Raw genomic sequence first — 11902 nt, forward strand, 5'->3', positions numbered from 1 at the left:
CTGTATCTAATTGCTACTGGATTCATTATGTAAACCTATTCCAAGAAAGAGTTGATTCAATATGAATTGATGGATATTTCTAAAGTATAAACTGTTTGATTCTTTTTTTCTCGCATCTTTAAGGTCAGGGTGTATGGTATTAAAATATGATGAAATGTTTACAAAACGCAGTCCTGCATATGCTTTTACAAGTGTGGAGCAACTAGGTGTCTAAATGTATGTGTAAGTGAATGTTTTACACAAATTAGCTTTGCATTAAAGTAGCACTATTAGTTATGGACATGGTAGTGTCATAGAGATATATTCCAATTTATTCAATTTACAGCCATATGACATCAGAAATCAGAAAGAGGTGGAACAGGTTCTTCTGTTTCTGGCAAATGGAGAGAATAGTGAATGTTCGGTAATAAAGATGAAGCTATCCTAGGGAATAAGAATAACATATTTAAAAGCTGACATTCAGTGGTATTCCTCTTTAAATCTTAAATGGATTGTGGCTGCTAGGGTGCCACCAGCTGGTAGTAGTGGTTCAGTGAATGACTAGTCCTACCTCTGCTGTGCTGTCCAATCTGCTGTTCAGGAAGTCTCTCCTAGCCCAGGGTTTCCAGTCAGATGGCTGCTGATGTCTGGTGAGGTGCTGGTGCCCCCAGTGGTTTATCTCTATGCTGCAGTCACGCTACTCATTACTTGTTCCCACTTTGGAAGTTGTCAAGCCAGTCCTGTCCCCTCTTCCTCTGGTGCATTCTGTCATTATGAAGCCCCTCCACCTACAGGTGATCTGGAACCCAAAAAGTGAAATATGTCAAAACTCTGCTATTGTTGGTAAATATAGGCCACTTAGAGTTTTCATGAGGAGAAATACATGCCATCTGTCTGCTTGCCACAACTATTCTCTAATGTAAAGGGGAGAGTTACACATACATGAGTGAATGGCACTTATAAATCCATCCAAGAAGGCACCATTAGATTAACACATGCCATCCAGGTTCATGATTATGGCTCACTTGCGATGCTACTTGCCATTAAAAATTCATTTAGTTTTACAATTATACAGTCTGTTGAAAGCAGCAACAGTCAAATATGCAATAATCAACATCATGAAAGATTATCAAAATGTGATTTACTTTGTTCTGGTTTGGGTGGGATAGGCTGTTTTTTTGTTGTTTTTTTGTACTAAGCACGATCAATCTGTTCAAGCTATCCATCTTAGTCATGGATGTATTAAACTTGATCTTAGTCGCACGGGTCATAAATGCAAAAGCAGCATTGTCAGGCCGATATGCAGTTGGTTCAGAGTTCACCCGCCTTTATATAGTTGACTATTCTTGTTTTTATGTCTTCTTGTAAAGCACTTTGTAAACCCTGCTATTTAAATAATGTTACACAATACCATGTAGTGATTAACAGCGTGTAAATGGGATAAAATCAGTTTTTCGCTGAATGCCATAAAATGTGTTTGTGTGAAGCAGATCCACTACCCCAGGGGCTTCACTCCTATTTCCGCCTCGCCACCGTCGGGGCTGCAGCTAAACGCCACTCCTTTTGTCTAAAAAGTAGTGACTGTTGAGGCAGTGTTTAGGCAACTGACTGAGCTAGCTAGCATGCTAGCTGGAAAGCGAATCGATGAAGTGAATTAACGTTAAATATTATTTAGAAAAGTTATAGTTTGCCTCCTTTTGGCAATTTAATATTAAATTCGTCGAACGCAATCAAACTGTAAGTTGTCATTGACGTTAAGTTCGACGTTTTGTTCTGTTTTGCCAGTTGAGTCAGGGACTTGTAATGCTAAAAAGTTACTGTCCTATACTTGGCTAATGTGACTAGCTTTTGCCAACGTAACGTTAGCTCAAGTTCGCTAGTAGGCTAAGCTAGCTGGCCTCTGCAAGGAAGATGCGTTAACATTAGCTAGTTAGCTGTCAAATGTGGTTAACTGCAATGTTGGCTATTATCACAGTCTAAGCTAAACATAACGTTACATTGATATCTGAACGTATCTAAAGTTACGATTTCGTTAGCTAATTTAACGCTAACTTACGTATTTAGTTAGCGGTAACGTTAACGATGTAAAGTCAGCGTCACCAGCTGGATGCCTAGCCAGGCAGCGTTAGAGAACTTTATTCACATCAAATTGCTAACGTGTTAGCCAAGCTAACGTTACTGTCTCCTGTTTCCCCCGTTTTCTGTGATCCAGGACGGACGCCTGCTCGCTTCGCTGGTATATTTTTGCTAACATCGATGTTAGCAACTAGCCAGTTCGTGTAAATGCTTTTCACTAGAATGGACCTGTTGAACTCTCAGTTCTTGGACAAGATGAACAATAACATCGGGAGACTGCATTACGAAGGTTAGTTAGCCATCGTTGTTGTGATTGTAATTTTTATGGAAGAAGTTGCCCTTTCAGCTAAATGTTTTTCTGAGTACCAACTAGCCAATGTTCGTATGCCTCCTGGTTTGCGACTGACACGTTAGCTTCAAGTACATAATATGTCTAAACTTAATGCAATAGCTTTGAATTAGCCTCGATGTAAGCAAGGCATTATGGCAAGGTTGTTAATGTCATATTGTGGACCAGGAATGAGCCGGACAGTATTGGCTAGTGTGTGGAAGACAGTAAATACACCTGCCTTGTTTGGTGTAATTGGATCAAACTCCTCTTGGTGCCTGTGGCGAGGCCAGAGTATCACAATCAAACTCAAGATGTGCATCAAGCAAACGCTGTTCTGTCTGAGAAATATGTTCTTGACATCTGATTAGCCTACTTAATATTTCTCTTCATTTGAGAGTGAATGAGTGGTCTGCCCTTTGGTTAACTGCCATTTGTAATGAATATTGCAAAAATCATAAATTCCATTACTCTGCATGTTACTCTGGTTAGGAAAATGGCATCATCTTGTAATTTATATAATGTATGAATTAATCTTTGAAAGAAACTCTCATGTTAAGGATGTCAACGGAGCACTCCAGAGTGCAACCTGAATTTACCATCAATTTCTCCCTTTCAGTTTCAAGGTGGTGTGTATCTTAATAAGCTGTATGACCTCTTATGACCCGTGAGATGTGCCATTGCCAGAACCCATCTGAAACCTTGGAGGAAATCTTGACCACATAATGTGATGATGGGTTCTGATGCAATGGCATCAGAACATTTCAGAAACGGACCACTCCATCAGACCAAAAAAACAAACCCTATAAATAGCCCAGTGTGGTACAGCTTTGTGGCCTTGTATATTAGGATTTGCATGCTTGGCCCATGTATCACTCATTATTTTTTAATTTGGTCTGCATGTGCTAGAGGCATCACATGCTGGCAAAGCGGGGTTATGGAGAATGTTGCATGTGTAATAGGGCAAACGGTGGCCTTGGACATGGACTGGTCCAGTGGATTTTAACAATGAAAGTGAACTGGTCTGATTTCCACATGTTTTATACAGTATGTTCAAAGAGGAAACGGTAACAAAATCTGCTTTTGACTACCTGCTTCTTGCCACACAAAGTGTGGAAAAGTTTTCTATGGGTTGTGTGTTAAGTAAATGTAAATTAATTTAGAAATAGTAGTTTACTTTAAATGTAGAAAACCAAAGCTGTCTAGTTGGGTTATGAGATTTAAACTTAAATTTAGTAGATTGATTTCTACAGCTGTATCCTTTCCCACAGATGAGTCCAGGACGGCCTCCCTGCCCACTGCTATGCCCAACATGAGAACTGGCCCCCCTCCTAATTGCCCAAGCAAAAGGAAGTATGGCGAAGAACAAATGGAAGACCATATCGACTGTGACGATGACCACATGACCAAAATGAGCAGATTGTTTGCAGCTCAACTGTAAGTGCACACCAAAGATTATAGCATTGACTGTCATCCTGTGCTGTACCTTTTGACCCTTTTGGTTCTTTGAATTTCATTGGTCAAAGTTAGGTACACATTGTGTTTTTGTGTTCTTGAAATGTATTCATCTTTGATCTCTGAGGTAAGTGATATGCAATTAGTTCTCCAGACAAACTTTATCCTAAACTTAAACTATATCCTGCTGACAGACAGGCTAACAGGCGAAAACATAACCTCCTTGGCGAAGGTAATAAAGATAATTTGAATAAGAAGTAGACAAATTACTGGCATTTTCTATACACAAATCCTACATTTTGAGGCTTTTTTTATGCCTTTTTAATAACTTTTGATTCCTGAAAATAAATCAAGAATTGGCACAGTATCGATATGAACATATATATATATATATATATATATATATATATATATATATATATATATTTATTTTTTTTTATACCTAACTCTGTGTCAGACAATGGCAAAGGAATAGCCTAATATTTGCATGATCACTTGAAGTATGTAAAATATTCATATATTTACCAAAGTGAGTCATTCATGTTTGCCCCAGTGAATAAGGTAGGTTCCATATTATGGGCACACAACAACTCACACAGCATTCATGCCTCCTTATCTAGCTGCAGACATACTGGAGGCTTTCTGATTATTTTTGTTTGTTTTATTTTTCATACTCAAATTTGGACAAAACTGGATTGAATGTGATTTTCAGCACCCAATTACATGTAGACGTTCATTTTGAGCATACAAAAATTTGTGCATGGCAAATTAAATGATTCCTCCATTCACCTACATATTCTGCTGTATGCCATGTCATTCTGTTTTGGCTTATCAGTGTAGATGCATTAACAGTGGGTTACATGCATTCTTAATCAGTGTGCACAAATGGGTTTATATTTTTGATAATATGAAAAGAACATTTCACCCCAAAATGACAATTCTGTCATCATCTACTCACCAACATGTCAGTTGAACCTTATTGACATTTATGTGACCACCAAACACACAGCCAGTTGGCTACCGCAGCTCCATCTCAGCCCTGTCCCAAACAATTGTAGTAAACGGGGTCTGTTTGTGTTTGAGTTCCAAAAGGGGCATTAAAGGATAAGGCTGGTGTTTTTTAATGCATTTCTTACCGTCAACAAATCCCATGAAAATAACAAAATCGGCAATGAATTTGTTTTGCTAACAAGTCTCGTCCATGTAGCCGATGACCAATAAAGCCATGTCCCAGCAGCCATAGAACTCCATTGTATTAAAAAAAACTATTAAAAACACGTCAAAGAGCCATGCCGTTGCTCTGGGCAGCATATTTCATCATTGCGATACACCGGGCCAGCCGACTTTTTCCTCAAACAACTTAATAAGCCGACCGTAAACACGTTTTTGATCTCAGGAAAGTAGTTCTGTAGCACCGAAAATGGTCCCCGTCGTAATGAAGAATTTGTTCCCATTTGATTTGGTAATAACTACAATAGCCTGACTTTTCATGGTAACCGTTAGCGATTTTTAAAATTTAAACTATGTCTTTGTGAGCTGTATTTAAAGGTTTTTAGCTTACAATTGGAGCCAATGACTTCCGGTTTGAAGGTTAAAAACGGTACGTGGGAAGTCGGAAAGTAATGGGAGTAGAGCAAACGTATTATTGATTTTGTTATTTTCATAGGATTTGTTGACGATAAGAAATGCATTTAAAAACACCAGCTGTATCCTTTAAATGACCAGCAGATTTCTCTAAGCCATTCATGCAACATTACCCAAGTGTTTTGTATCCAAGTGATTCAGTGAGTCCAAAATATACGTGTATTTGTCAGTATCTAGTGTCATTCTAGGTAGGAAATGAGGAAATGGTAACTACTTCTTGTGTAGTGTCGCAACGGAGACAAGGAAATGGCTAATCCTGATTATAATTTGTATGCATTTCATCTACCTGGTAAATTCATGATCTTACTCCATTTTATGTAGCAAAGTACTGAGGGAATAAAGGACAGATATAATATAGGACCTACAATTGAAGAAAAATGTAGCGAGTGAACATGAAGTTGTTCAGTGATTTTTTTTTTTGGGGGTTTTTTTTTTGCGTCATTGCCTAGTATTCTGATGGCAAAACTTATGAATAGAAATTGTTAAGACAGATGAAGTGTGAAATTAACTCTGTTTTCACCTCTGTTAGAATTTAGTCTTGCCACAGCTGAAGTAAACACCATGTCCACGGCTCTGAGCAATTCATGTGCTGAAGCCCCGCACCCTCATTAAGCCACACTCCGCACAGACAGACTCCTGACATCAAAGCGGGCAGATTTAAGTGGTCTATGAATAGATGGAGCTGTTGGTGGTCTATGTTTCAGGTCACAGGGATAATCTGCCATTTGTACTCTCTTTATCAAGGGCTCGGCCTACTGCTGGAGACAACCGTAATGAGCACTGGAGCCTCGGCCACAGTCCTGTGGAGTGCATTACTTCCTCCTCTAATGGTCTCCATGGGAACCACCTGTATGCCTCCATCCCCGGCTATGCCGTTGACCAGCCTTTGGCTCTGACCAAGAGCAGCCTGGACATCGGAGTGGGGGGCAGCGAGAGGTCTGTCATGGCTGGTTCTGTAGAGCGACAGCAGGTACGTCGTCTTATAAAAGCAATTGGCACTTCATAACTATGGAGGTATCTGATGTTGAAAATGACAAGCATGCAGATTGAGACATGGAACAGCATTGGTCTTTTAAAGGACAATTCCAGCGTAATTCTTACTCATTTTCCTGCATTCCCTTACTGTTTTACATCACTGTAGATCATTTTCCAGTGCTCTTATGATGTTATGAGATATGTACTATTTTTCTCTTCTTAGTTGTTTTTCAAAGTAATATTTTAAATAAAGAAAAAAAAATGTGTATACCTAAAAGTCTTTGAGTGACAGGTGCATAGGACAAAAAGCAAAAAGGTAGATACTGAGAAAGAAATGTAATCCCGCACACTTCCCGCACACTGTCTACACATGATACTTTAATGCAATGTTTCGGTCAATAAAACCATCATCTGACTCTTTTATGACTAATCAAACTAAGAAAATAATCATTAGACTAATAGATTAAATGAAAAACAAGCGCGAATTCGCAATAGCTGCAACCACGTACGCGCATGCGTACACGTGGGGAAATTTTTGTGGACCAACCGACCAACAGAGCGAGCTATAGAGCTGCTGGTCACAGCTAAAAATTCACCAGTTTAAGTTATTACCAAAATAATTGGTAATTGCAACCTTAGTGATGACTGTTTCTTCCTACCAAGTTTTCTATTGAATGTAGGGAAATTTGAATATTTTTATTTGTTGTAATGTGATGTATTTGAGGAATTGTCAACCAACTCTGCTCAAGATACAGTTTGTGGTGGAAAGCTTGAGGATGGGTGCATTTCAAAAACCCTTGTAGCCACCCTACAGTACTTGATGTGGCTGACACCCTTTTAGCTATCAGTCGATAAGGTCCTTCAAATATGTTTAGGTAAAAAATGTTTCTCTCTTACCCATTTAGCCTGTACCTAATTGCAATATGTGTCAGTATTGTAACCTGTTACTAGTTTGAATAGATTAATTTTTTTCTCCTATAGAACCGTCCTTCTGTCATTACCTGTGCCCCTGCGAGCAACCGCAATTGCAACCTCTCACACTGCCACATGAATGGCTGCTCCCCCAGCCCACCTACTGATCAGAGGAAAGCCAACGGTAAGCCTTAAAACAGTCATTACACCAATCATTTGTAACAAAGTTATATTTATGCATATTGATAAAAATGTCTTTTTCTGTCTGCTTCTCTTTCAAAACGGTGCGCTCTGTGGAGCAGGTAGAATATCACACTGACATGATGCAGACAGCTAGGGTATTTTTTTTTCATTTCACAGTATTGTCTCCATATTTTACAGGAGTGTTTGTTTTCTTCACGGTATTTTGAACACTGTTGCCACTTTTGCAACTTTGTTGCTAGATTTAGTGACATTGCAGACCCCCTGGCAACTTCATTTCTCAAAAACGACTAGCGACAAATCTAGCGACTTTTTGACCATGGGGAACAATGTTAATGTGTCCCAAAGCAATTCTGTACGCCGGATACCAATTTGCACTACTTTCTTGTCTAATACAATGATGTCTGATGATCACAGCGCTTCCAATACACAGTGTAGCCCCCTCCCTCCACTACAAGTGGGGATTATGGAGAATATATTGATATGCAAATTGGTGTATGACATCATCTCGTGACTTCTAGCGACTTTTTGAGCAGCCAATAGCTACTTTCTCTGAAAGAGTTGGCAACACTGGTTGTGAAAATAATGGATGCTAGTCGGTTACAATGCCTTGTTTATATCATTGTAGATTTCAAATTCCTGTTACATTGTTCACTGTTCACAATGAGAAAATAAACTTCTTTAAAAAATGTAATACATTTTCAGTGCTTACACACAGAAATAAGGTTGAATTTGCTCTCTTTAAGATGTGAGATAGAGATAAGCTGGGCAAGTCTGAACATGCCCAAATATAACAGCCTCTGCCTTAGTAGTCTTATTACTCCAAGGCTCCTATACCTCCAGGTTTCTCACCAAAAAGACAAGCATGGTGACTCTGTTCAGCTGAAGCTGTGTGGATATTGGGTCGTACATTCACCGCTGTAGTGCCTGTTAAAGAAGTATTTTTTTGGGGGGGGACTCATGCATTTGATTGTTGTATTTTCATCCTTTTTGCTAAAATGTTTTTCATGAAAAGCTTGCAAACAGCTTGATCCAAATCAGCTGGCTTTCGCATATCATCTGGCTTGATCCCCAACAGCTGCAGTAGCCATCTTTTTTTCATTTCCCTCACCTTTCCCTCAGAGTGGCTGTTTCAAAGTTAGTCATGCTTGCTTGAGGGTAGAACAGTGTCATTTGCACTCCAGCTACAACTACTAGTAGCACTGTCATACACAACAGTTAATAAATAGCAGGCATAATGTGGTATTTTAGAACACAGGATGTAAATGATATCGCAGTTTTGAATATGATGCCTTGAACATTTTCCACTACCCAATACCCCACTATACTGCCCTACTGACAGCAAAGCAGCATGGTGTGTTAAGTGGAGCTTGTCAGTGAACATACATTAAATTTCTTGCTCTATATTGACAGCTGTGTTTTTTTAAATATGGTATGATTGGTAATACCAGGTTTTTGCTCTCTTTGGTCTCCACTCATGCTATCCCAGCTAACACAGTTTGTGATCCTGTGATTGAGGAGCACTTCCGTCGCAGCCTTGGGAAGAACTACAAGGAACCGGAGCCCGTGTCCAACTCGGTTTCCATTACAGGCTCAGTGGATGACCACTTTGCCAAGGCACTGGGAGAGACCTGGCTTCAAATCAAGGCAAAGGGAGGGGGTCATCAAAGCCCAGAGGCGAACTCGTGAAGCAGAGGGGAGCAAACATTACTTGCTTCAGCGCTGACTAGTGAACCACAATCACTTCCTTAGTGTTTCCAGATGAAAGTGGAGATTGACCACTGTGTCATCTCTGGCCAAGCATCAACTTCCCTTAGCTTAAGAACAATGTAAGACAAGTGATGTATTAGTTTGAATATGGTGCTCACATAGGCTGTTCACTTGTGGACCTAGAGGTCAACTTGCTATCAAATGACTCATTGTTCAGATTTGTACTTTAAATTGGCCAAGAGTCTCTCCTTTTGAAGACGAGAGAAATTCCATTGTTGGGTGGATAGTGTTGATCTGGCTTGTATTGTGGAAACTGTACAATCATAGATTTCAATTTTGCTTTGATAAGAGATTCACAAAAATGATCAATTGTTAGAGGCCTCTCAGAACACATGTTCCGTTTTTAACTGCCTTTCGCCTGCCTTGATAACCAAAGAAGTTCCCTGCCTTTTCCAACAACATACAAGCCATAGATCTGGTCTCAGTCTTTGCTCAGTACTAACACCCTCATCGTTTCATTCTAAAATCATCCTGCTTCTGAATCTGTTTTACTTGAAAAGGACAGCCAGGTCTGATTTGCACTATTACGTTTCTGACAGTTTAGGTAGCAATTTACCTGTTTCAATTGGAGCTAATGTGTTGAAGAATGTGTGTCTTTTGTTTTGAAATTGTGATAATGCAATCAAGGCTCTGGTCCCCGAAGACCCTCTATTAATCTGTGTTCTCTTTATTATTCTGAACTGGACTTACCCACTGTTAACTAAAGGTTTTTTGTTTTTCGTCTATATGCTCACTGTGGTTGATTACTTGGTAAACTAGTATCAAGGATAGTAGTCTATTCCTCTAACTAGGAAGCATGTTTCAAATAGCTGGTTTCTATTACAAACCTTATTCTATACTATTTACTCTCAGAATTTATTTTTTATCAGTAACACTTTTAGAAATACTCACTGCTGGTACAGTTGTACTCAATATATTTTTTGTATCTGGTTTTCATTAGTATATGTAGGGTATACCTTAGCATCCATCTACAAATCACAGCCTCTGGCAAGGTTGTCTGAATGCAGTATAATGGGCTTGCTTAGTTATTCTGTGGTGCTGGATGCTATCGCTTTATGCATGACTGAATACAGCTAACTTTAAACTTCTGTAGCGCAATCCTATCAGAAATGATAATGCTGTTAGTAATGGCTTTATTTATTCTGAACAAAATGTTTATAGCCTCATGTTGACCTTTGGCAAAATTTAGGATTCTGTTAACACTGACTAACTTTGTTTTGTTTCCTTCTTTTGAGAGCAACCGAGGATGTCTGCATTCCTCCATTGTGAAAGTGGTTGATTTCTTCTGAAACTGTAATAGGAGATTTTAATGCACATGCAATGTGGTTGTCTCTAATGTCTTGAGAAGGCATGAACATTCCACCATGACTGCCTGACATTTGTCAGTCACTTCTAGTGTTGTCTAGCAGATATTGTTACAAGTGAGTTTTGTGAGCAGGGATATGGAGCCCTTTTAAATCTAGGTGATATGGAGTGAGCTGCAAAATCTTAATTATTGTGTTGAAAATTAGTAGGAGTGTCAGTGAGTCGGAAAGAGTCTTTATGCAGTTGAGTTTTGTTTAAATTCATATATGTCACCCTTCTGACATTATCTCTATTTACTTAAGGTAGCATAACCTATTTGTCAACACTGATAAGAAATGGTATTGTAAATTGAGATTTTTTTTTTTTTTTGGTTTTGTAAGTCACTTAACTGTCTTGGTGAGAAAAGTATACATGTGTACTTGTATTAATATTCTACACATTTTAAAATAGCTATATACACTACCCTGTCTTTTTCTTTATCTTTGATAAGACTATCATTGCGCCGCGCGTAATGACCATAGATGTTTTGTTTTTATTAAGAACAGTGTACTCACATGTAGCATGGACGTTCATTATCCTCTAACCATGCATTTTATCTTTTTAAAAGTTGATCTTTTTCCACAATTGTCAGATGAGTAATAAGTGCAGGAACACAACAGTCCTTTCGTGAAAAGACTCTCTTGGTACAGTGTCAGAAAGACCTCTGTACTAACAGTTTAAAGTCTGTATAGCTCTCTCTGTGTACCACAGTGGAACTAAGGGATTATCACGGGGTCGACTTGTTTGACACAAGTTGATTTTCAGTGATATGTTTGGGGTAATATTCCAATGTTATTTAATTGCTATATTTAGACTGCTTGTGCCTCCAAGACAGGTTGCAGAAACTAACTGCTCCAGGTATCATTCACATAAAAAAAGCATTGAAATACATTTTTGTTCACTTTTGGCCTTATTTCTCCAGAAGAAAACGCCACTGTTTTGTACTTGATTTCTTCCAAATAAACATACAAATGCATACGTCTTTGGGTAATTTATTTTTATCCTCCTTACCTTATAAAATGCAACACACTGCAATAAAAACAAAAAGAAAAACTAATGAGTTGGTTGTCAAAGTCTGTGAGAATGAAAATGATAGATTGATAAACTGAGATAAACAGCTGTGTTATGGTTTTATTTACTAGGGATCTCAGATTTAGGCAACAACAAAGTTTGTTTTGCTCAAATAATTTATTGCGTGCATTTAGTGACAAGCAGTGA

The 11902-nt window shown here is 38.7% G+C and overlaps 1 protein-coding gene across 2 annotated transcripts; it reads left to right on the plus strand.

Moving 5' to 3' along the window:
• The first annotated feature begins 1562 nt into the window (after positions 1–1562).
• LOC139931142 (transcription cofactor vestigial-like protein 4) lies at positions 1563–11654 on the plus strand. Of its 2 annotated transcripts, none has more exons than XM_071924561.2 (6): positions 1563–1716; positions 2192–2344; positions 3637–3820; positions 6227–6452; positions 7439–7553; positions 9060–11654. In XM_071924561.2, the coding sequence occupies exons 2-6, from the start codon at positions 2263–2265 to the stop codon at positions 9257–9259; spliced, it is 807 nt and encodes a 268-aa protein (XP_071780662.1). In that variant the 5' UTR covers positions 1563–1716; positions 2192–2262; the 3' UTR covers positions 9260–11654. The 2 variants fall into 2 exon arrangements, with proteins under 2 accessions (XP_071780662.1, XP_071780663.1); XM_071924562.2 differs by having other exon boundaries at positions 3655–3820.
• The last annotated feature ends 248 nt before the right edge of the window (positions 11655–11902 follow it).

The sequence above is a fragment of the Centroberyx gerrardi genome, chromosome 14, assembly GCF_048128805.1.
Source record: "Centroberyx gerrardi isolate f3 chromosome 14, fCenGer3.hap1.cur.20231027, whole genome shotgun sequence".
NCBI lineage: Eukaryota > Metazoa > Chordata > Actinopteri > Beryciformes > Berycidae > Centroberyx > Centroberyx gerrardi.

Bases quoted from the DNA above. Each gene is read 5' to 3' on its own strand.
- LOC139931142 (XM_071924561.2), top strand. From the start codon at position 2,263: ATGCTTTTCACTAGAATGGACCTGTTGAACTCTCAGTTCTTGGACAAG. The intron at 6,453-7,438 runs GTACGTCGTCTT...TTTCTCCTATAG, and splicing joins GTTCTGTAGAGCGACAGCAG to AACCGTCCTTCTGTCATTAC. The intron at 7,554-9,059 runs GTAAGCCTTAAA...ATGCTATCCCAG, and splicing joins TGATCAGAGGAAAGCCAACG to CTAACACAGTTTGTGATCCT.